This window comes from Lagopus leucura, unplaced genomic scaffold, assembly GCF_019238085.1.
Source record: "Lagopus leucura isolate 7727_CA_CO unplaced genomic scaffold, USGS_WTPT01 Super-Scaffold_100004, whole genome shotgun sequence".
Classification (NCBI taxonomy): Eukaryota; Metazoa; Chordata; class Aves; order Galliformes; family Phasianidae; genus Lagopus; species Lagopus leucura.
Window position 1 is genome coordinate 33,894,447 of NW_024962264.1, and position 25,160 is coordinate 33,919,606.

At 40.6% G+C, this 25,160-nt stretch overlaps 1 protein-coding gene across 2 annotated transcripts in view; it reads left to right on the top strand.

Annotated features, from left to right (window-relative positions):
* NDNF (neuron derived neurotrophic factor) overlaps positions 1-10,980 on the top strand; it is a 17,583-nt gene extending 6,603 nt beyond the window's left edge. For both annotated transcript variants that reach the window (XM_042871607.1, XM_042871606.1), the window contains exons 2-4: positions 7,029-7,217; positions 8,146-8,270; positions 9,066-10,980. In XM_042871607.1, coding sequence (XP_042727541.1) covers positions 7,030-7,217; positions 8,146-8,270; positions 9,066-10,459 — 1,707 coding nt within the window. In that variant the 5' untranslated portion in view covers position 7,029 and the 3' untranslated portion in view covers positions 10,460-10,980. The remainder of the gene's footprint in view (positions 1-7,028; positions 7,218-8,145; positions 8,271-9,065) is intronic.
* Positions 10,981-25,160: the final 14,180 nt, after the last annotated feature.

Genomic DNA, 25,160 nt, shown 5'->3' on the forward strand with positions numbered 1-25,160 from the left:
CTTCCTTTCTTCCTTTCTTCCTTTCTTCCTTTCTTCCTTTCTTCCTTCCTTTCTTTCCTTTCTTTCCTTTCTTTCTTTCCTTTTTTTAAAAAAAAGCAAGATCCTAGTGAAATAAACATTAGCCCCTGAAAGAAGACAGCAGAGCTGATGAAGCTGTGCCCATGTAGCCATGTGTGAGGTCTGCCAGCTCCTATTTCGCGTCACTGTAGAAATACGTCAATACATCAATATCCATCCCCATAGCACTACATTTCATACTTTCCATTTTCAAACATTATACAAATGTTTACACATTAGCAGCAAGCTTTCTCCAGCTAGGGAAAATTGGACACAGGATGTGAGTGTTGATGTGCTATGTAGCAAGTCCTTGTGAGAGCACCTGAATGGTGCGGCATTCAGGATTTCTACTGTTCTCTTTGCTTGCCTTTAAAGCAGATGATATTAAAAAGGAATTCAATTTTGGCCAGTAAATCCCACTGGAAAACTTGGATTCTGATGTTATTTAAGGAGCTGGAAATTTTAGGGGTTCAGCATAATCTATGTCACTGCAACTATGGAGCTGGCTTTTGCCATGCCATCACTCTGAGGTGTCTGCCAGCACCACAGATGATCATGGTTGCCTGCTGGGCTCGAGCATCACAGCAGCTGTCCAGCTGTGCGCTAACAGCTGCACTGGATGTTTGGGAAGCTGCTGCAGCTTTTTGTGCCACCTCAGGTATCTGTAGGGGCAGTTGTTAGCTGAGAACCCTAGTCAGTAAGAAGGAGTACATGGTGTACCTGAAAATGAGGTTTTCTGAGGAGATCTCACAGGAAAACTGTATTTGTGGAGGTCAGGAAGCTGGCATGAAAACTGGCTGTGGCTTGTAACCGTGTGTATACATGTGCTGTTCTCGATGCTGAAGAAACTGTGTTTCTAGTGAAAGGAACTGCAAAGCAATGAGTGATTTTTCCCTTTTGTTAATCATCTACCAAAAAGCAGAAAGAAAAGAACACACAAACAATTCCAGTGTCCTCCCCTGACGCTCCAGTCATCCTTGTCCCGTGTGGATTTTGGCAGGAGCTGCAGCTTGTAATGTCATTTGGGGCTATTATAGGGAAGCAGTGGGAAACATGGTACCAAACGGCAATGTGCTGGCGTTGGTTGTCATCTGTAATTGTGTGAGTGTGCTCCTCCCCGCTAATCCTCTTGCTGAAATCCATTACAGGGCGGCAGCAGCACCCACGCACAGAGCCCTGCTGCAGGCAGAGGGAATTGGCCCCGGGAAGTGGCTATTGTGTTGTGATTAAAGGGAAGGATTAGATTGGGATTTCCTCGAACAAGGAATTCAGTGCCCCACTTTTATTGCTTGTAATAAGGGGATAGTAATTGCTCTCCATTACAAAACACCTCGGGATCTTGTGGTGGAAGATTTGTTGTAGAGCTAGGTGGTGTTTAGAGTCAGTTATCTTCAATGGGCTAGAGGTGTACAAACTCAAGTTTCTCTGCCCCATTTGATTCTTCCTACTAGGGCTCAAAACCTGCTGAGATGATAGAAAAATTCCCTGAGTTTAGCTTTGAGTCTGGGGCCTAATATTGGTGCTTCGTATTGAAGACACTTGCTGTAGTGGTGTCATTCTATGAGAGTGACGTGTGGTCCCACTGGAAGACATTCAGCCACACGGGCACATTGGAAGGGCTGGGGAGGTTGAACAGGAGTGGTGCCAGTCACAAGGCCTGCTGATACTGGAACTATGAGGGGAAGAAAGAGTTATGTTGGAGCAGCCAGCAGGCTTCAGCCACTGGACCAAAGGGAACAACTGGACGTTGTGCCAGAGGTCCCTAGGACTCGTATTTTGTTCTTTATGCTCACCCATGGATTGTGTGGAGGGAAGTGGCTGTAAAGGAGAGAGGAGCTGTTTAGTGGGCAGTGGATGGCAGGAGGAGGGGAACTGCCAAGCCTCTCCCTAGACTGGGATCTCCTGGCCCTGCTGGGTTTTTGAAGCATCCCGCTTCCATGTGCTGCATGACAGAGATTTCAAGCTCGAATCTGTTTCCACTAAAAGTGGAAAAATAAATATGGCTCAGTTTGGAAACAGAATATTCCATGTAAAATTTGATTTTTGATACCATATCTCCCTAGTATGTTTGCTTTTCAACATGTCTAATTTGAGACAGCTCCACGTTTCACAGTATTCCCCCTTCAGAGTTAACCTCTCCCACAAGTTGCGATTCGTCACCACTGTTGTTCATTAAGAGTTGGTGGAAACGTACCCTTAACTTCTTCATACAGCCCTATTTCTGCAGAGCTGAACAGTTTCCCATGCTACTGCCATTTGCTTTACTGCCACAATATTTCAAGTGAAGGGGAACTGTGGTTTGAATTGGGATTGCAAGGGGTAATCAGTGAACCCCCAGGTTATCAACAGGTTGGGCCCTAACAGCTTCAGAGGCATCATCACGCCATGTCTTTGCATGCTGAGAGATAAGGGCACAATGGAGCATGGATATTTCCTCTCAGGGTGGGCAATGGGCCCAGCCCCCTCCTAGGTGAGGTCTGCAGGCACAAGGCTGCAGCCAGCAATGGGCCCGCCAGATCGCAGCTTGTTCTTTCTAAAGAAAAACAAACAGACAAAAAAAAAAAAAGCAACAAAACCAACAAATGAAAGGCATACCAAACGTTTTCCAGATCCTTCAGGGAATCCTGAGTATTAAATGCAGTGCCTTCGCTGCTCCCCTCGGGTCTCCGTTTGAGAAAACAAACTGACCCACTTCCAGTAAATACTTAAAATTTCTAAGGCGTTGTTGTTTATCCTTTGCACATTAAATATGATTAATTATATTACAATTGAAATTGGTAGGTGGTTTTAAATTGCTTTGTGTCTGTGGTGATAACTCTACATGCCAAGGCACATGCATTTGTGTTGTTTATCTCTGGAAATGAAGGCTATAATGGCAAAGCTCGCAAACTTGCAGTGTTCCTATAATAAGTCAGAGAAGTCTGGCAGTGCACTTTCGTTTTCAAAGCTAGACCTGAATCAAGTCAATAAATCTGCAGACTTATTACGAGATACAGCGTGGGTTATGCAAACAACCAAAAAAAACCCAAAACCCAGAATTTAAAAATAGGGAATAAGGAGGAAAAAAAGTTAACCAACCATATAAGAAAAAGAAATGCAACACAAAGCTACTGTGGCAGATGGCGCCTTGAAATGTTCCTCACTAAATTGCAGTCGTGCATTTTCCACTCTTTCTAATTAAACATTAGGTTTCATTTATTCCAGATGTGTTTGCTTCAAATAAACTCAGATCTCTTGTTTTGTTTTGGTATTGCAAATTCTTCTTGGGTTCCTGTGATCTGCAGACAGTGGTAAAGGACGTGTAGTGGGGGCCATGATGATCTCTCTCAGTTCTGGCTTATGGTTGCAGTCTCCCTAGATATTCACAGTTCTTTGTACAGATGGAGTTAGGTGTGCAAATGTCTTAGGGACCATGCAGAGAGTGAGTGAATGGGATATGGGGAGGGCTGGGAAGCTGCTTGAATGTGATGTGCTCAGAAGGAAGGAGGAAATGGGAATTGCTGTGAAATCTCTGATACAATGTAATGATCTTCATCTATGTGCTCACAGCTCAAGTTTATAAAACGGCCAGACTGCAGCCTTGATTTATTTGTACTTTCAGAAAGAAAAACCACACCTATGTCAAGGCTGAAGCACTTGAGGTCATCACATCCCACTCCCAGCTCACTGCCTGTGCTTCTGCTCTCCTGATCCTTTTGCATAACCATGTGTGCCTGTGGCTGTCTCCTTGGGCTGGTGGCTGGGGCTGGGGAGGGGGCCAGCGGGAAGGATGGGCCATCAGAGGGCAGTTGTGCACTCTGGAGAAGGCAAGCGATGCTTATTATTTCACTTAGGACTGTTTGCTTTGGCTCACTCTTAAATTCAGTGATAAACAGCAAGCAAATCCCTCCCGTCAGCGGGAATATATCAATAAAATACTGACTCCGAGTTGAAAAGAAAAGAAGGCGAACTTATGGAAAAGGGAACAAAAGGCATGTGGAAAGCGGCACAGTCTGGAGAATGAAAATCACAAAGCATACTTCACATCATTCGTGTGGTGTTGGAGGGCAGGGTGCTGGCCTCATCCTGTGCATGCGGTTAGAAAATAAAACAGGCTTGGGCTGCAAGGCACCGAGAAAGCAGAAACATTTGCGGGAGAGGGATGGGAGAGCACGTGTACATGTGCCCACAGGCACAGTGTGCAAATCTGGGGAGATGCCATGAGAGTGAGCTCAGACGGGAGCTTGTCCAGGAGAAAACATGGAGTGACAAATTCTTTTAGCTTTTCTCCTGGTGTTTGGTATGAGCGAACTGTAGGGCTTTTAACTTTAAAATTGTGCCAAATTAACCAATGCACTGAAAAAAAAAAGAAAAAGAAAGAAAATCTGTTTATTAACTCATGTGAAGAAGCGCTGTGAGGCTGACAAAAGGTTTTTCCAAAACCGCTAGTGAATTTTTAGTGTCTCTTTGCTACTTAGATGTTCCACTTTTAAAAGTGTCATGCATAAAAATTGGGCCTGTTTTAGGCCTGTAAGGTTGTATATGTGAAAATGAAGGCACTCAAAGTGCCATTTGCTTGTAAAGTAACAAAGCTTATAAAGCATTTATCTTTTATTAACAGTTAACAGCTTTGCAAGCTATTTCACGTATAAAATGGTCTGGTGCTGGCCTGAGTAGGGAGTATGGAACTAACCTTGAAGTCTCTTGTTATTTTTAAGCTGAAATGATTTTCCAATTAGATACAGAAATCACAGACAAATCCCTACCTTTCTACTACACCACAGTAGTTCATGGGGACACAAATGCTGTCTACCAAAGTTTTTAAAGTGGATTAGCTAGTGGAATTATTTAAGAACTGAAGCTTAGCCTGGGTAGTCCTATAATCAAAAGTAGTTTATTTTGGTAACGGTTGCACTGCAGTGGAGTGGGCTACAAGAATATATGATACTGCAGTTTCAGGGGGTTCACGCAGAGGACGCTGTCTGTAGAAAGTGTCCGTGTTTCTTACCTAACCAAATAATCTGCTGTAGCTGTATGATTAAGTTAGAAAGAATTTCTTCACTGCTGGCCAACGATAATACGTGAAAAGTCAATAAACAGCACGGCATAGCACACAGAGCTCATCCTGCATCCTGAGAGAAGGGATTTCTGCTGACTTGGGTGGCTCGAGTCAGCCAGTATTTTGAGTTAGGATCTTTGCTCCCAAAGGCCAAATGTCATTAGCTGTGATGATAAGCATCAACACTTTGGTCTGAATTCAAGAAAATGTGTCTGCTGTTGTCAAAACCTAGGCAAGGATCTGGTTGGGATAAACTTTGACAAACCCTGGGAGAGCCAGCTCATAACTAAGATTGCAAGTTGCAGCTCCATATCCTAGATAAAGCCAGGTACACTGAAGTAAGCTCTCAAATAATAACAAAATAGCAATTTAAAACCTGCAAGTGATGGAGATGAAGCATTACATGCCCTGCAAATGGGGAATTGCTTCCACGGAACCTCCCTGCCCTGGGGACCTGCATTGCTGTTGTGAGGTTATCACTGAATAAATAACGGGGCTGCAGCTCTTTTTGAGTTTTCAGAAGGTAACTGCAGGAGGGAGAAGGAGGCAGACACTGACGCTTCCCTTGGGGATGTGCTTATATTTTTGTTAAGAGCTTGAAAGGGAAAAGTGATTTTATTATGGCTTAAACTACATCATGCCACTTCTCAGTGAGCCCTGTATTTACTGTTTTTGTGTAAAAGCCTGGAGAAGGTTCACGGTGAGGGAAAGAAAAATCAACAGGAATTTGTTATGAAGCAGTAATCAGCTTATCCTGCAGTGTAAGGACCAGGGCATGCCCTCACATTCGAAGAAATAATAAGAAGAAAAGTACTATAAAACTGTTCCATCCAGCTTAGTGTTTTTATTGTGCTTTTCCCCAAAGCTGGTGGCTAACACGGCTTAGGTAATGGCCTAACACTCTTTTTCCTAATTTTAGGAATGTAATCATCTAGCGGTTTAAACTCACTGTTCTCATACCAGAAATGGGCTGCATTTCCCCCCACCCTATACCAGAGCCATTATGTGTGAGATCATCTGCTGTACTGAGAGGAGATTTGCAGTCCATCCTGCTGTATATGTTAGTGTAGTCATTACTGACCTAGTTGTAGACATAATAATGAAAGGCTGAGATTATGAATTATTATGCCTAATTTGTAAGGGATTCACTGCTTTTGTGTTTTGCAATTCCCATCAGGCTTGAGGATTAAGGCCTGCTGAATTGCATGTTAATACCAATGTGCTTCAAATATATGTGGGCTTATATCACATATTTTCCTAATTCACTATTTTTATAAACAGCAATTTCACTGGAAATATTTACTTTTCAAAGACTTGTTGGAAGCCCAACCAAACTCTGCTGAGCAAAGTGAGCTTGCTGTACCCTCCATCTGCTCTGATCCCACATTCAGCAAGCTCTCCTATGGCAGAACACCAACCTGTAGCTCTACCAAAAGATGTGCAAGGCTTTTGCTCTTTGTTAAAAGGAGGGAGATACACCAATTTCAAACCACTGTGTGGGCTTGCTTTCAATTACAGCTTGAGATGAAAACATCTTATTTACGTATTTCATCCAAATGCTCTGACGGTGCAAGCTTGGTCCTAACAACACACATTCCCAGTGCTTGCGTGGTAATACTGTGAAGGTTCCTATAAAATATAAAGGGCATGCAACATCATTGTGTGTATGCATGAGCTTCAGTGGCAGAATAAGCCTTTCAAAATCATTTCTCTTAGTTGCCTTCTGCAACTAAGGGTTCGCAGAAGACTGTACTAAGCTCCTTGGCAGCCTTAAATCAATGTGTAGGATCTACATGAGTTGGCAACTTGCTGAGTTTGTGAACAAATAGGTCACTACTAGACCCCGTTCATGCCTTGCTGCAGTCTCTTGAGCAGCTCCTGTTGAGTGCATGGCTCAGTCCTCGCCAATCTGGAATCCCTGTCATTCCTGCAGGATGCTCCTGCTCCACTGCCCGCTGATCTTGCTGCTGCTGCCACTCAGCTCCAGGATGCAGAAGCTGCCTACCAGAGATGAGGAGCTCTTCCAGATGCAGATCCGGGACAAAGCGTTTTTTCATGATTCATCAGTCATCCCAGATGGAGCCGAAATTAGCAGCTACCTCTTCCGAGACACACCTAAAAGGTATTGCTGCCCAGATTAAGTGAGAACTTAATTGGTCTGGGAAAGACCTTATTTGTTGTTTTGAATCAAAGCTGGATCTGAGTAAGAGAAATGCAAATGCCAGCACCCTGTCTGGTGAAGTAAGTAACGATGTGAGCTGCATCCCAGTCTGGCCTCCCAGCTGAAGGTCCATGCAGTTTGTGTGATTTCTGCTACAGTGCCAGTGCCCCCGCAGAGCACAGAAGTTCCCTGAAGCAGGGTCACTACCATGTCTGCAGGAAAAGGGAGGGGAAGAAAAACTACAGGCTGACACCACCATACTTACTTCTCTTTTTTATTTCATAGTGTGCTTTAAAGAAGCAGCTCAAGCCGGTCTGGCCTGATCACCCACTTCCCAGCCTCAACCTTAGGGTTAGAAAATACTGAGGCTAGGTAGGAGAAGGAATTGAGTCAAAGAATTTAGGGAAGAGTAGCACTGCCACCATCCTCCATGAGTACGTGTATGTATGTGCTTCTAGGGCCTTCATCTGGACACACTGAAAAGCATATCCTGCTTTGAAGAGCATAAACCTAAATCCCAGGAAAGGCCCTGTTTCCCTCATTTGTACTTTTGTGACAATTTTGTTACCATTTATACTGTCTGTGGTTAGTGTAGGGGCAAAAGGTGAAACTGATGGAGGGGAGGGCAGGTGGCCAAAAACTCCTGTGCTATGATGTCTTGGCAGCACTGTGCAGCTGGAGGTTTTAGCCCCTCATCTCCTTAGCTCATGCCAACTAGCCTTTCGGCATTTCCTCTTATTCCCTGTAAGTTACATTTTTGTCTCTGCTGCCCCATACGGTCAACCATAAATGTAAATGTAATGTAAATGTAATGTAATGTAAATTCAGTCCCTGACAGTTGATGCCAATAGAATTTATTGATGATGAAGGTCTGTTAACCTTCCTCTAGGTACTTTTTTGTGGTGGAAGAGGACAACACGCCCCTAGCAGTAACAGTGACACCCTGTGATGCTCCCCTGGAGTGGAAACTGAGTGTGCAGGAGCTCCCAGAGGAAGCCAGTGGAGAAGGTTCAGGTAACAACTCATCCAAGGCTTTCCTTACCCCTCCAGCTTTCACTTTTCTCCTGGATTCAAAGTTCCTCAAGCCACTGTCAACACAGTGCTGAGTCTCTCAGCAGTCCCATTGCTATGACCTTTGGATCTTCAGCCTAGTCCTGCCTTTGTGTACAAATGTGGCAGTAGGTAGCAACATAAGAAGGAAAAGAGATGTAAAAAGTGAAAACAAAACCTAAAGTGAATAGGAGAGGCAAGATTTGCTTTCCTGTAGGGCTCAGTTGGCCCCTTTGTGAGCCCATCTATTGACAAGGAATTTATTTGGAGACTGCAATATAATTCCTTCTCAGGAGAGGAACAGTCTCTGATTCCCAGAGGTTCTTACACAAGTTCCAAATGTCATCTACGCTGGACTGGGGGATAGTCACATTTGGGCCTCATTGTATTTAGGCAGGCAGCTTTAGAGTGACTCAATAGGGCCAAATGTGAGGACCCAAGCCTGAAAACATGGAGCAGAGTCAGTTTCTCTGGGAGCAGTATGGCATATCCAAACTAGGTGTTGGGCATAGTCTGGTGAAGGGTATAGCTGCCATCTGCCAGACTCTGGTAACACTGGTCAGGTGTGGTTTCTATTGCCTTTGTTAACCTGAGTGCCAAGCCCTGCTTTATTTGACAGAACTATTGGTAATACCTTCCTAAGAAGGTAAAACCTTTCTTTTTTCATCTCACATTTGCATTTTATGTAGAAGTGCAGTTTTCTTTTCTCATATTCTTGGATCGTATATGTACAAATGTTTTTCTTTGCTTATAATTTAGGTGAACCTGAACCTCTCGAGCAACAGAAACAGCAGATTACTAATGAAGAAGGCACAGAGCTGTTCTCTTACAAAGGCAACGATGTTGAGTATTTTGTGTCCTCTAGTTCTCCTTCTGGTTTGTACCAATTAGATTTGCTGTCAACAGAGAAGGATACACATTTTAAAGTGTATGCAACTACTACTCCAGAATCCGACCAACCTTACCCTGAATTACCTTATGATCCAAGAATTGATGTTACTTCTCTGGGACGTACAACAATAACACTGGCATGGAAGCCAAGTCCCACGGCCTCATTGCTGAAACAGCCAATTCAGTATTGCATAGTCATCAATAAAGAGCACAATTTCAAAAGCCTCTGTGCTGTTGAAGCCAAGCTTAGTTCTGATGATGCCTTCATGATGGCTCCAAAACCAGGTCTGGATTTCAGTCCATTTGACTTCGCCCATTTTGGCTTCCCCTCGGACAACAATGCTGGCAAAGAACGTGGTTTCCTAAAATCACCATCAAAATTTGGGCGCCAAGCATCCTCAAAGCCAAGAGTTGACCTGCATAAAGTTTGTATTGGGAACAAGAACATCTTCACAGTGTCTGACCTGAAGCCTGACACGCAGTACTACTTTGACATGTTTGCAGTCAACACTAACACGAACCTGAGCACCGCATATGTTGGCACCTTTGCCAGAACGAAGGAGGAGGCCAAGCAGAAAACAGTTGAGCTGAAGGATGGCAAAGTTACAGATGTGTTCATCAAGAGGAAGGGAGCCAAATTTCTGCGGTTTGCTCCTGTTTCATCTCATCAGAAGGTCACCTTTTCTGTTCATTCGTGCCTAGATGCTGTTCAGATCCAAGTTAGAAGAGATGGCAAACTACTCTTGTCTCAAAATGTGGAAGGAGTACGGCAGTTCCAACTGCGAGGGAAAGCAAAAGCTAAGTATCTGATTAGGCTGAAAGGGAACAAAAAAGGTGCTTCTATGCTGAAGATTCTGGCAACAACGAGGCCAAACAAGCAGTTATTTCCTTCTCTTCCTGAAGATACAAGAATCAAAGCTTTTGACAAACTCCGCACATGTTCTTCAGTCACAGTGGCATGGCTTGGCACGCAGGAGAGAAACAAATTCTGCATCTACAAAAAGGAGGTGGATGACAACTACAATGAGGAACAGAAGAAAAGAGAACAGAACCAGTGCTTAGGTCCAGATACAAGGAAGAAATCAGAAAAGGTTCTCTGTAAATACTTTCACAGCCAGAATATACAGAAAGCAGTTACCACAGAAACAGTTCGGGGCCTGCAGTCTGGCAAGTCCTACTTGCTGGATGTGTATGTTATTGGGCATGGAGGGCACTCTGTCAAATACCAGAGCAAATTGGTGAAAACAAGGAAGTTCTGTTAGTGCACCTGTAAATAGAGATGTATGGAACTCCACTCTGAACATTATCCTACTTCCCGGTATACAGTTTGACTACTTGCACAGCTGAGAAGTTGTGGCCTGTATTTGTACTGTGTAGAAAAGATATCAACTTGTATATTTATGTTTACATAAATGATTGTTTGGAGAAACTGAGGCTGGTGCTCTCTGGCAGCATCTGATAGCTGTACTATCATGTGTCTGGTGAACCACATTCGATGCTCAGTAGATGTCTGAGGCAGCAGTAAACCTTGCAGGAACTGACACTCTTTTGCTTCCACATTGCATGAACTGCTTCTAAATTATTTTATACTTAAAAGGCTGAGATAAATCATTCATTCACCTTGTTACTCACACACAAAAACAAACAGGAGTACACCCTTTCTCTGAGTGTAGATGGTAGAGTTTCTGTAAATTATTTTATAGAGTCTTGTTTTAAATGTTTATGTTTCTATGACTGTAAACTATTAAAATCTTTCCCAATAAAAATACAGATCTAAACTAAATATTAACTGAGCTGCACATGAATCAGTTTCATTGCTAATGTAAATTCTTACCTAGCTGATTTTTGCATTTAAATACTGTATGTATTTCATGTACAAAATTGCCATAACATTATATTCCTGTACAGAAAATTAAAAATAATATTAGATTATATATTGTTTCTTTTTTTTTTTTTTGTCATTTTAAGGGAGAAAACAGAGTTAGAGACAGAAGATGCAGGCTGCAACTTGAACTGAATTCAGTTAGCGCGCACTTATTTTTTATGTTCTTCATCTTTTGGAGAAAGGTGTCCAAAGTTCAGGAGAAGGAATTACTGATGTTACAGAGAGAGAGGTTAAAATATATAAGGGAGCCATTGGAAGAGGGGCATTTGTGACATGTTCTGCATCTGCTCTGATAAAAGCGCTACAGGAACAGGACAGCATGGAAACATTTTGTCCCAGATAAGAAAAGGATTCTGCTTTGTCATGGTTGCAAGTACTTCTGATGTATAGTGTTCCTTAGAAGTTCACAGTCTGAGTTATTTGCTTTCTGAATGCTGCTGATTTTGACCACGGCAATTGTAAATGGAGAGAATTTTTTCCATTGACAAGAATGGTAGTGCTAAGGAAAAAAAAGAGTAATTTAAAACGCAGTTATTTCCACTGTGTAAATTTCTTTTAGATATTAAGTGTCTGGATCTCATCTTTTCTAAATTTTCTTATTTCTTTGTTTTTGCACATGTCACCTTCACTGACTCAGAAATTTGTATAGAGTTGCTTAATGGGAAACACACTTCTCAAAAGCAGCTAAAGCAACCCTCTTTCAAGAGGCTAAGAGCAGGATACACACTGCATCATTCTTGATACTGTAGTGTGCTTCAGGGCCTCAGGACGGGTAATCAAGACTTTTTTTCTCAGACTCATTTATACATCAGTGCAAACTGCAGGGTGCAGTACCTAGGCAGTGAATGTTGGGTCTCTTCCTTAGGTGGCCATCAGACTCCTGGTGTCCCTTGGGAATCTGATAATACACTTAAAGAAACTGGGGAATGAGAAGGAAAATCAAAGAGAAAGAGGCCCAAACCTGCAGAAAGCAGGTTTCTCTTAGGCTTCTCACAGGGGAAACAAAAGGTCGATCCCTGTGTAAATGCTCTCCTGTTTCCTTTGGCTTGTTAGTGCTGAGCTCTTCAAGGTTTCCCTTCTGCTGCTCCCAGCAATTTCAATCTGCAGACTGAGAGGCAGCAGCAAGGTTTCGTGGCTGTACAAGCTCCTGCCTCATTCCATACGCAGTTTGTTTTGCAATTCTTGAAGATGCAAATACTCTATTATGTAACAAGAAAAAAGCTGTTGTGTTTGATTATATAGTAAACCTAATAATTGAAATTTAGATTTTCCTGGAGACGATCCCTCCTCCTCATTCAAAAACATCTGTGATCTCTTAAGCTGGATGACTTTGGTAACACAGGGTAAACCTGCTGGATTATGATAACAGGGCACAGGTGAGAAGTCACTACAGGTAGGATTCCTTCAAGGACCAGTCTGATACCAGTGTTGACTCAGTGGTTGCAAAGGATATATATTTCCCACTTTCCCCTACCCAAAAAGCCACTGAATCCTGTAGGTAAAGGTGATGCTTGCTCTTCTGTAAGCTTTACATTAGTGATATTATTTATTTATTTGTTTAGTTACTTATTTATGTCAGGGAATGGTACTCCTTCCACTGATATGTTACAGTATTCACTTCAAAATGTGCATTTTGCAGCCATTCCAGCTCTATTTGTTCTGTTTTTCCACGTTTCTCTGTTGGTTATTCATCCAGTTTGCTTGGCTTTTCTGCCTTTAGTCAATTCTGTTCACATTAGGTAACAAAATGAAAAAATTCCCCAAAATGCATTCATATTCTATATCTGAATGCTGAATGAATTCAAAGAAAAATGTCACATCTAGCTTTTCTCCTACTGGAATTCTTTTCCCTTTCTAGCTTTATTTTTTCTGGATGAAACTGAGGTCATACTAGTATCACATTTACTGATAATGCTATTATTATTCAGGTCTTAACAAAGTCAATTGGATCTGAGAGAGGCCTGAGGGATGCAGTTCTTTTAGAGGATGGAATGGAAGGGCACCAGAATCTGTATGGAAAAAACAGCCACTACCCTTAAGCAGGAAGTGTCTAAAGTGGATTTTAAAGTTAAACGGGTACCTAAAAGGTAAGTTTTAGGCTGGGTGTTTGTGGGTTTTTTAAGCACAAGGTTTGAGAAGTGATAAAACTGAAACACGAGCTTGGAAATAGAGGGTTAAGTGGAGTTTGGTGTGTATGTCTCACTGAGAACAAATGCTGTGCTGCGGTCTGCAGCTGAGGAACGTGTGGGAAGCAGTGCATGGTGGCCCACACTGATGGTAGCTCCTCGTAAATGCATATCAGATTACTGTGACTTCAGAGTTATTTGAGAACTTAAGACACATTTAAGAACTAAAGACACATTTCAATAAAGCAAACTGCTTACACCTGATTGTGCTGAGTAGAACTCTTGAGGCTGAAGGCTGGTCTACACTATAAAAAGCCCTTACTATAGGTTAAAGGACCAGCACTGTCAAATATGGTGGCGCTATTGGTCTTTGACAGAGCCCTAGGCATGGTTATTTCCCACCTGCCATCGCATCCTGCATGTGGCAACGTTACAGACATCGGCTTCTCTGTTTTCCACAAGTGGTACTCATTTTTATCTTATCTTGTAAAAAAAAATACTGCTACTAATAAAATCAGCAACAGACTTTGTACTAGTGAGTGCAGCATTTAATTCCAAATCCAGACTGTCACACAGTGATGCTAATCTGGTCAACAGTCCTGCTCAGTTTTAAAGCCACTTTCAACAAGCACTTCAGGTTACAGAGTTACTCCAGGGGAACTTCCTTTTACTTCTCAGATAACAGAATTCAAACCCCCCAGTTTAGATACAGGTGCGTATTTCATTGTCCTGCTTGTCCAGTTCCAGTAATGTAATGGTTGAAAAGTGTGATGTCTGCTTGCTGTGTTTTTGTCTGCTTTAGTAGTGCAAGCCTATTTCCCAGAGAAATAAACTCAATCTTGTCAGTGAATGAAATTAGTAAACAAAGAAACTATGCTGCTGATGGGTTTTGGTCCAGAGGACTATTCTCATAGCAGTTTGGTATATCCCCTGGTGCTTGCATTGACTTTATTAGTAGCTACCTGGCGCAGTTTGTGTCAGCTGGTTCCCTGTCTATAATGCAATGCTCTGTGTCTGCAGAGGGACCTCCTGTGACTGGAAGTTAGCAGAGGGTTCTTCAAAGCAGATCACATTTCAGGGCCCGGGCTTTAAAATATGGCGCTCTCTAGAGAGTACAAGGACAATGTGGATTGACAGCATTTGATAAATAATGTGCGCAGTAAATTAAAGTTGTTTCTTTGTCCAAGAATTTATTTTAATATTTGGGAAAGGGAGGGTGTTTGGCTTTTTTTTTTTTTTCCTCCCAGTTGTAATCTGCATTCTTCTTAACCACAAACTAATTGCTTACAATGGAGTAAGGCAAAGCATTTCACTCTATTTTGATTCATTTCCCTTTTGCAATTTCACTGTACAAGCATTCTTGCAGGTCCAAGCTAAAAAGTACAGATAAAGTCTCAGCATATACAAAGAAAATATTTGGTAAGATTCTGGATGCCAGAGTGCACATAAAGTTCTTGCCCTGGTGCAGAAAGTTAGGAAGGAGTATTTAGAGATATTAACGTTTTTCTTATGTCCTCTTTCATTTCACAATGTTTACTATTAATAAAAAGGCCTCCTAGCATTTCAGTGATTGTAGGAGTTTAGAGGAATGTGAAAGTTTTTTCTTGCCTGTTATACGCCTTTTATTTTTCTTACTCTTCTTGCCCCCTGTTTTCACTCAAACACTCCTGCTTAGAAAGCACAACAAAATAGGCTGTACAGTTTTGGCTAGTGAACCAACTGACCAATTTAACTTCTTCTTCTGGGAAACAAGTAATGATATTGCTAAAATACACAGGGCTATGGCATGTCAACACAGTCACTGATGAGGCTATGGAAACCTGAGAAATACCCATAAGAACTCTTTTCTCTGCCAGCCTTCCCTCTTGCATAGTTGTTTTATAGCAGTATGGGTACAAAATAAAACTACACTGAAGAAGATGACTTTTTTTCCATCTGCTTTTACCTCACTGAATTTCACTGATTTGAGCATCTGCATCAAGTGCAAGCCCATAGGGATAAGTCAGTGTCTTCCTCAGGTGTGCAGCTCCATCTCAGCTCTGAGAGCATGCAGCTGAGCTCCATTACTAGCCCACTGCTGCAGCCAAGTGACCCTGCTTCCTTTAACAAGCCTTCTAACATGAGCTGTAAAGTGCACCACTCCTGCCTTGGAGGTAAGATAAGAGTGAGTTTGTACAAGTACTTCTCCTTGCTTGTGTCTGACACAAAGGTTTTTTAATTTATGAAGGTTAAACTATGATGCTTGCTTAATACTAGTCAGGAGGAGAAGTCTTCCTCTGCTCTCTGAGGAAGCAATGAATAAGCCATTATTACAAGCATGCCTTAATGACGTAGTGGCAAAGATAAAAATACAGTTAATTACTGGCTTTCTGGGTACTAATGCGGTGTTGATGTATATGTTGATCTCATTACCTGTTTTGTCCATTTCTGCTATGCCTTTATTTTAAGACTGGTTTAATATGGCAGTTTGTGCTGTTTTTATGTGGCAGCATGGATTGACTGTAAGCTGCTTCAAGCTACAGGTATTCAGAGTCTTTAATGTTCTGATCTTAATGGATGCTGTACACCTGTGTGCTAGTATTCATATTACTTGCTTAATTACAACACTAGCTACATACTTAGTGCTTGAAATATGATAGAAAAATCTGAAATAAATTTTCTTAAATGTAAAATTTGCCTTAGCTTTTGCTGTATCATCAGGGAGAACATTTGCACCTGTATGTGATAGCGCCTGTATGCATCACTGGGAAACAATCTCAAGCAACTGGAGTGGAATCTTCCTCCTTTTGAAGTCAACAAATTTCTGTTTTGACTCAGTCAATACTTCTGTAAATGGGTTAAATGCAGGTAATTTAAGAGAAGGCCATATCCTAAATTTTGCGTGTGCTAATTCATCTTTCAATTACAATAAGCAAAGCTTGGTATTATGTGGATTAGCTTCAGGTGATGATTTTCCAGAAGGCAGTAATTCTCATCAAGCTTACTCCTATTAATTTAAAGGACAGGAGGGTCTAGCCATCCCTGAGCACTCTTGAAGAACCTACACTAGGCACTCTGTTTGCCAGGCAACTGATGCAGGCACAGAATTTGATGGAGTGATTCTCATGTTGTATGGGGCGCTTTCAGTTCTTAGTAATATCTAGTATAACACCTACTAGAAATATTTGGTAGTGCTTAGTTGTCTTACTTTATTGAGAGAAGCGTATGTAGCAACAGGCAGCTGAAGTAACTGTACCTTTCTGCTCCAAGGGCTTAGTTTTAATAAACTATTGTCTGTTAATCTTATAATGAATACCTTTCTACCAAACCTGAATTCTCATTTTAATTGTCAAAACTTCTCAGTTTTGTAAGTCTGTCAATGAGGAGTCTGACTGACTGGAAGATAAAAGTAGGACTGCCTAACATTTAATCACAAATCTGAAATACTGTATTATCTTGCTTTGCTTCTAAATTGAGAGACGAGTAATTTTCTGCGCACCCTTTAAGAAAAATGATGGGCATTTTGGATGAGAGGTCAGGGAGGTCAGAGTCCAGGTTAGAAAGCGATCAGATGTTTAGTTATTAGTGGTTCAACTTAGTTGCTGACCTGTTCATGCCTATTTGATACTTGTGCTGTTCTAAACCTGAGATTGCTCAGTACTTTGGGTGAAACAGAGTGTTGCAGAATTAAAAATAAGATTATGAAGTTTTTGTAGAGTATAAGATTTTAGTTTTTCTTTTTTCTTTTTTTTTTTTTTTTTCTTCCCCCCCTCCATACTTTGTTGATGCTTACAGTACTCTAATCTCTACTTGATTTCCCTATCTCCCCTGCTTTCAAAATGCTCTCTGGCAAAAATTGCATTCTTCTGTTGAACTGCTGCAGCTGTTTCTGGCTGTGTAGGTTCTACCTATATGTCTGTACATGTAGAGGAGAAACTGGGCTTCATGTGTCACTTCCATACTACATTTTTTTTCCCCAGTAGTGTTTTTTTGAGGAGAGCCTTTCATTTGTTGTCTTTGAGTATGGTATGGATTTTGGAGCCTGTTTAGAGTGAAGCAGTGAAAATTTAAGATAGCAACTGGTAGAATTCAGAGATGGGTTAGTCTTCTAAACAAGTGTCTAGACTGGTTTATAAGCTTGTGTTATTAATTCTGTTAGAAATGCAAATTCTCCATTTCAGCTGTTCAGTAGTTTCAAATTCTTCTTTTTAGAAGAATGCTTTTATGACTTGTCTAAGGTCTGCATAGTTGGTTAGCTTACATGAGCAACTAATGCTGACATCAGAGTATGTAGGACATTTTCCCTCCCCTACTGCACTATTTCTTTAAAACCTTGTATTTTAAAGGAAAAATGTTTTAAAATGCAAGTTCAGGTGAACAGATAACTGGCATTTGAAAACCTATTTGTGTCATTTCTTTTCAGTACAACTTGCTCTTTAATGAGGAATCTCTGCCCATTTAACAAAAAGACTAATTTATCTCATATTGCAATCATGATTAAATAATGGGTGTATAGTTGTCGTTCTGATCTTGCAATCAGTGTATAATGAAAATCTATTGATTTATGGTATGTTTCTGCCTGCTGAAAATTGTACAGTTAAGATTTGCTTTGAGATAGATGAATGTTTATCATGCACTTCAAAAAGGTACTCTTTCCTCCTCTGAAAACTTCCTGAGCAAATCTACTATGAAAAACTGGAAAAGAACATGTGTGAATCTTGGGTGAACAGTCACTTTTAATAGCCATACTGTTTGCCTATAAAGAGGGAAATTTAATCTCAAAGCCAGGTAACTTACTATCTCACTAGGGTGAGGTGATGTTGGTGGATGTTTCAAGTAATTAAGAGTGGTCCTTCCTTTTGTTCTTTCTTGGAATTAGGTCTTATTCCCCAGGATAGAGAAGATGAGTTAATGTTTTGAGGACTCAAGGAAGAAAACTCTGCTGGTGTAAGCAGGACTTGTGTGTGGGCCGTCGGCACTCTGGCTACTTTTTCCTCTCACACAACCACGCATATGCCAGCTGCAGTCTGCCCCTATCATTACTGTGCTCATTCTCCTCAACTGCCTATCACACATCTGGGAAGCTGAATGGAAAATAAATACAAATACATTACTTCAAGGTCTTTTTTTTTCATGGCGTTATAATTAGAAGCTGGAGGCATAAATTTCTCCCCGGAGTTTAACATTGAGGCATTGTTCCTCTTCTTTTCTCTTTTCATGAGTTCTGTATCTTTGTAGCCATTCTTCTACAGAACAAAAGATTGTTTTAATGGGTGACATATTTAAAACTAATGGGTAGGTACACTGAGCTAGCGTATTTATTGTGCTGTTCTAAAGAGCTGGTATTGCCTGCCTTTAGAGCAGGAGAGGCTGCAGGCTGCCTGCAGATGTTGACTGGACAGACAAGTTGCTCATGAGTGATTCCATTATGTTTCCTCACATCCCTTTCTGAGTAATGTTGGGCAACTGCTCCTAACCTCTAATGGCTTCCTTATGTTCTTTTACCCTCCTTTGTTCAAATGGTGTAGCTGGCTGCTGAGGAGGACAGCACATGACAATGGCCAGTGCAATACAGTTAGCAGGCACATGGCACGTGACAGTTTATAGACAATGCACTGGTTCTGTTTCTTCTGTAATTGTTGACTGAGTGCTGGGTAATTTGGCTCATGCCCTCATCACAGAGGGTGGAACAAGCCCAAATGACATGAAGAAAATACAATGCCTGATTGAAGTGAGTTACAAGTTTCCGGATCCTATTCAGTTGCAGGTTATTTGTTGTTATTGATAGTCAGTGCCCCTTCTCTCATTGTGCTTGGGGTGTTTGATCGCTTTCCTCCAGCCTCGTGCACTCAGTGTTACAGATGATTGTATAGTTACTCAGTCTAGCAGTCACAGCAAGTTTTGCTGTGCCTGGAAGTTTTGATCAGCAGCTCCTACTTTGGGTGAAGAATGAGAGAAGTGGGAAAGATTGGAAAGTTATGACATGCTTTTTACCAGATCCTCATGTTGATTTTTTTTATACCAAAGTGTGAGGGAAATGCTTGAGATCATTGCTGTTTCTGGTATAAGTATGTGTATATAGCACATGAAATTGTCACTCGATCTCCCTTCTCCAAGAAGTACAGCATGATAAATGCACTACTAATATGCTGCATGTAGTAAATTAGTATTGTCACGATTAAGTGAAATACTAAAATACCTTCATTAGTGGAAAAAAGTAATGAGCCCTGAACAGGGCTCTGAGGTAAGTTAATCTGGACCTCTTTCCTCAGTTGATATGTCCTGGCAGCTAAAAAGGCTGACAGTACCCTGGGATGCATCAGGCAAAATTAGAGAGCATCCAAAGAAGGGCCATGAATATGGGGAAAAGTCTGAAGGGCAAAGTGGTTGAAGTCCCTCAGTTTGTTCATATCAGAGGAGAGGCTGAGAGGAGGCTTCATGGCAGCCTACAGCTCATCACAGGAAATGGAGGGGCAGCGCTGAGCTCTGCTCTCTGGTGGCAGCGACAGGACTTGAGGGAACAGCATGGAGGGGAAGCATCAAGGGGAAGACAGGCTGGGTGTTAGGAAAAGGTTCTTCAGCAGACGGCAGTGGGCATGGCCCTGAACTGCCAGTGTTCAACCAGTGATTGAAGAGCGCTCTCAAACATAGGGTTTGAATTTTGGGTGGTCCTTTGTGGAGGTAGGATTTGGCCTTGATGATCCTTCTGGACCATATCCACTTGGGATATTCTCTGAAACCTCAGGTTTTCACTGAACAAAGCCTACATCAGACAAACCTCTTACTGCAGAGACAAGAGAAAAGACAAACTAGACATGGGGAAGGGCTTGTAAACCAATCTCCTGCTGCTCCCTTTGTCATTGCTTCCAGCTTTGGTTTCAGTCAGATCTGTGGCTTTTGTAATTGAAGCAGACTGGGTTTGCTTTGGTCCCTATCATTTTTTTTCCTTTGCTACTGGGGCTTGTTTCTATATTCTCCCACAGCGCTCAGCCATCTTGAAAGCCTGCACTGCAACTCACACACTCTCTGGAAGATTAATACAGTACAAATGTCTGCTGCTTGGACAAGGCCAGTGGGTATATGTGAGTGAGCAAGTATACGCTTGCAGGTTACTCAGGCTAGTCACAATATCTGGAGATGATTTGTGTTTCTTCTCTCCATTTGAATGTGAATTTTGTTCACTTGACATTTTCTATATCCTTGTCTTCATTTTTGTTGGGAGAAGAAATGTGGAAGAAAGATTTTTAGTATGTGATCTATGTCATAAAACTTAGAGTTGGCTAAGAATGTGTTGCCTTTGAATTTTGCTCATGCTATCTCTAGTCCTACTGACCCTGGGCTGCTGTAGCACTCAGTATCATATTGTGTTTGAAAACCATAAATGTCTTTATTTATGATTATTAGAATTCTGTTTGTTTTGTGCAATTACTATGACCTGGAAATGGTGGGGGAGTACTGTGAGATGATACTACAGATGCCATAATCAGTAGCTACTGGTTCTTAAATTTCTCAAAGTGTACATTTCTTACACAGAAAGTACTTCAGGTTTGCTTTTATTAGTTTATTGAAACCTTTTTAATTATCACTTCTTGCTAATAGCTTTCATCATAGGCATATATTGGGTCAAATAGCCATCTGGTTATTGAGTGAGGGAGTTATGTGACTTTAATCTGATATAACAATAACTATTAATAATAAATTTTCAAAAGCCAACCCAAGAGTATTAGTTAGATTAATTGCATTCAACCAAGCGTAGGCTATTAAGAGTTGAAATCTTTGCAATGAACAAACGCAACATGTCTGCTTAATGTTTTGCTCCCAATCTTTTAGGTTTTTCATTATTTTTTCTTATCATTGTTCAAGGTTAGTTATTATACACATCTACCCAATAACTTCTACTTCAGTTTCTAAACTAAACTAACTGGAAGAAAAGCACTGTTAAATACTATCTCACAAATGACTAGATAGAATGACTCCATCTTGAGAAATGATAGTTTTTTTCTAAGAAAGCATGAGAAGGGAAATGGAGACTGTGCTTGTGCTGTTATTTGCTGAGAGCTCAGTGAATAAATGCGTGCCTGTGCCTATGTGAGGAGTGGGATGGATGGGTTCCAAAAGCCACTGGTTAGACAGGGAGGACCGCAGGAGCTGCGTACTGAGTGCTCTGCATAGAGTGTCTACTCTCTCCTGCTCCTTGTTTAGAGTATCTTCATACTGTAAGAATAATCTTAGGTCAGGTAAAACCATGTTAGTCACTCTGTAGCCTGTGACTGTGCAGGTTGCTTTGCCCAAATGAAGTGTATTTAGCATGCAGGTTGACCACAGCCATATTGTACAACAATGGCTAACTGTGGCGACAGCATTTCATTCAGCTTTTCTGTGATGAATTATTATAGCTTGGACAGACTTCAATATAATATTGTAAAGGCATGTTAATGTCTTGTACTTCTTGAAAGACACGCTTTTTAAATAAGATGCAGCTGCATTGTATTTTCAGTCTGTTCTCTTGCTGCTTTATGACAAAAGATGACTAACTCATTTACGGCAATACTGAGCAGTAATAACCTTGAATTTGTAAAGCATCCAATAAATAGATGTCTAGATGCCTTAGGGTGCCTGACAGGCTATAACTTAAAACATAGCTTCTAAAAAAGTGGTATGATGTAACACAATGGAACTGATGGAGAAACAGCAATCCCATTGTGTGATAAACAGAGTCGTGTCCCACAAACAATATCAAATCCAAACTCTTTGCAGCCTGACCCAGGAGGGTGCCATTGTTTCCTCTGAAATGTCAGAAGAGTGTACACTTGAGCTTAGAGAAAGCATTTTCATAGCTGCGCATGGTAAAAGAAAACCAGCCACAGCTGTAGGATTTGTTGGTCTTGTTAACCCAAGATGAGTACTTTGGAAAGGAAGCAACGTAGAGGCTGACTTAGTTTCAAAATATGCTTGTCTTATGTCTATAAGTGTACAAATTAGTCTAACAATTTTTCAGTTTGTTTCTCTTTACCAACTTCATGTAGTTACACCTCTTTAAGTCAGTAAGCAGTTCTTAAACTGCTCTTGAAATTGACTAATGTCCCAACGTGTGGGTTTACAAGGCTGTATCAGGTTCTGTGTCAGGTTCTTGGTGAAGAGCAAAAGTAGTTCCTGAAAGTGTGTTGCATGAAATTCTTTTCCCCAATTATTCCAGATGTCTCTGCTTTGTGAAGCCAAGTAGACTCATGAAGGTTTAGACAAGACAAGGCTTTGTTTAAGAGTTGTTTGGCTCATTTTACCATTGCATGTAGAGAACACAAAAGTATTTATTCTTTCCCAGTTTTGGGAGTAAAAAAACATATTATCTTAAATCCTTCCAATACTTTCAAGATTGAGTAACTTGACTAAGCAACATTGAGCCACATAAGATATTTGTAATCATATAACTTAATCTTTGAGATAACTATGGGTTTTCTTAATTTTTCTTATTTTCTTTTCTTACTAGTTATTCTACAGTTGATCCTTATATATCTCGGAAACAATATCTGAAAATTGTTTGAATTGTGTACTTGATTACTGAATCTTGTTACATCTTTTATAGTTGGAAAGGATTGTACTGAAGATCTAGCCTTCCATCTTGTGTAAAGAAGATTTGGAAATATGACTCCTAAAATTAAACAAATTATCCTACTCAGTATAGTGAAAGAACACTTCGTGTACCTTTTCTTTCTAATAACAATACAATGGCCTGTGTTCATAGTTCTCTTATTTGATGTTGTGACTGTCAAAAGGGGAAGAAATGGGCAATTAAGTATTCTCTGGAGACGGGCAGTTTGGCCAATTTCCAAAACAGCACATTTCAGACTTGTATCTGTCATGTCGTCCTAGCTAAATAATGCAAGAATACAGTGCCCCAGAAGCACACTAGCCAGAAATTTACACATCAGAGCAACAAAAAATTTGTTTGTCAAAAGGACTTTGAATTTTTTTTTTTTTTAGATTGTGGCTATTTAAAAATGAGCATTTCTCACAAAGATTAGTAGAGCATATGAGAAAGCACAACTTAATTTATGGAAATTGATGCTATTCAGTAGATGTTCATAACTCAGAATATTAGTTATTGAAATGCAACGCTGCAAAAGTTGTTGACAACACAATCTAGTTTTTAAGATGCACAAAGAGAAATGGAAACATTAATTCCAGTGAGCATTGGGTTGGTGTAAAGCCTCCAGACTGTGTTGTGGTTTTTTTTTTAAGCTTATATCAACAGGCACCTTGCAGTTCTTTTTGTCACTGATTGTACATTTTCAGCAGACTTGACTTTGAATTCTGAACATCTGAGAGAGAATTATTAAGTATCCCTGGTGTCAGATGGAAAATAATGGAGGATTACAGTTTTCAAATGGAAGCACTCAAATGAAAAGCTATTTATTTACAAACATTCATCCTGCCTAGTATAATTCCTGACATTTGTTGGTGTGTGTAGTAGCTTAAGTCTGAATATCCTGCACCACGTGGCAGACCTCAAATGTAGAGGTTTGTGATGAAATATATCATCCATCTGCTATGAAAATATTAACAAGTCACTGCAAGTTCATAGTACAGTATGGTCAGCTGTCTTCTGGCTACAGGAAAACTCAGCACGATGTTCCATGGCCATGTTCCTTTTTCCATGATGGGAAAAATACCTTACAACATTCAAGGATCAATAAAGAATTTATGGCATGGTTGAACTGCTACATATAATAAGCTAAATGATAAAGCATAAGACAGGTATGGAGAGGGAGCCCCAACTTCTGGTGAGTTTTGTTTGTTTTTCAACAAATAAAAATAATTGTATAGAGTAGGAATTGGCTTGGGGACAAAATTTGTTACAAGAAAATCTCTCAATATTAGCTTGCAAGTAGGAGAGGAAGTATGTAAATGTAAGACTTAATGCTCCAAGAAAGAGTATATGATCAGCTCAACGCAAGGCCTAATGAGAAGTAGGGTCTAAGTAAGTCTGGCCTCTAAGCAGTAGGGCATGTATGTGAATGGTTAGTGTTGAAAGAAGTAGTTTAGTAGAGAGAAGCTGAATCTAGAATGTCATTTACCATTAATGAAGAGAGAAAAGTGGATCAGAATGTGAAGGGGCTGAAAGGGGAAAAAAACAGGGTGGGTGAGATCAGTTTAGGAAGTCACACTTAAACTGAAATAGTATGCTAACAAAATAATTAGCTGAGGAAGACATTTTTAGGATGCTTAAGGATGTGGCCCAGAACTTCATTTACTACTGGAAAAAATGATTCTGACAGTTCTTATTACTAAAGAAAATAGTGGCTTACACTAAATGTTTTTGTTGTTTTCCTGAGTGGAAGAAGGATTTGACAGGGAAGTAATTTCTAGGTTGAAATGTTTACCGAATTAAAAAAAATACTGAATACTGAACTAGAAGAATTAGTGTAGAAGAAGTAAAAAAAGAAAGCGGTCCCTAAAAATAGCTTTGAAAGGAATCTTCCTCAGCAAATCAAAATACATTAGGGAAAGAATAACTTTGGTTTTTCAGAGACAAGCAAACAGACAAAACACTGTCGGAACTGGGGAGAAAAACAGACACTGAGTAGATGGGGCTTGTCATACTCTCAATAACCAAGTTTAATTGCTTAGGAAAGTATATTATTCCATCTAAGAGTTTGAGGTTTTAAGTGGTAATACAATATATGCCTTAAGCTGACTCTGTGTCAACACAATTTGTTCCAGGTACTTTCAGTGGCCCTACCTGGTGATTACTCATAGAAAGGGTGCCATTGTCCCCAAAGCAAGGGGAGCTGTAAAGGCATACACAACTCTTGCTAAGCTCTGCTCTTTGATTCTAATGGTTTAATTTGATGGTACTACACTTCTCATGCCTGCATACACTAGTATGTCGTGTGGACTAAAGCAATATGGTTTCACATTCGGCTTCTTAATATTGCATACCAAAATCACAGTTTTTGGTTTTAAAATGCCACA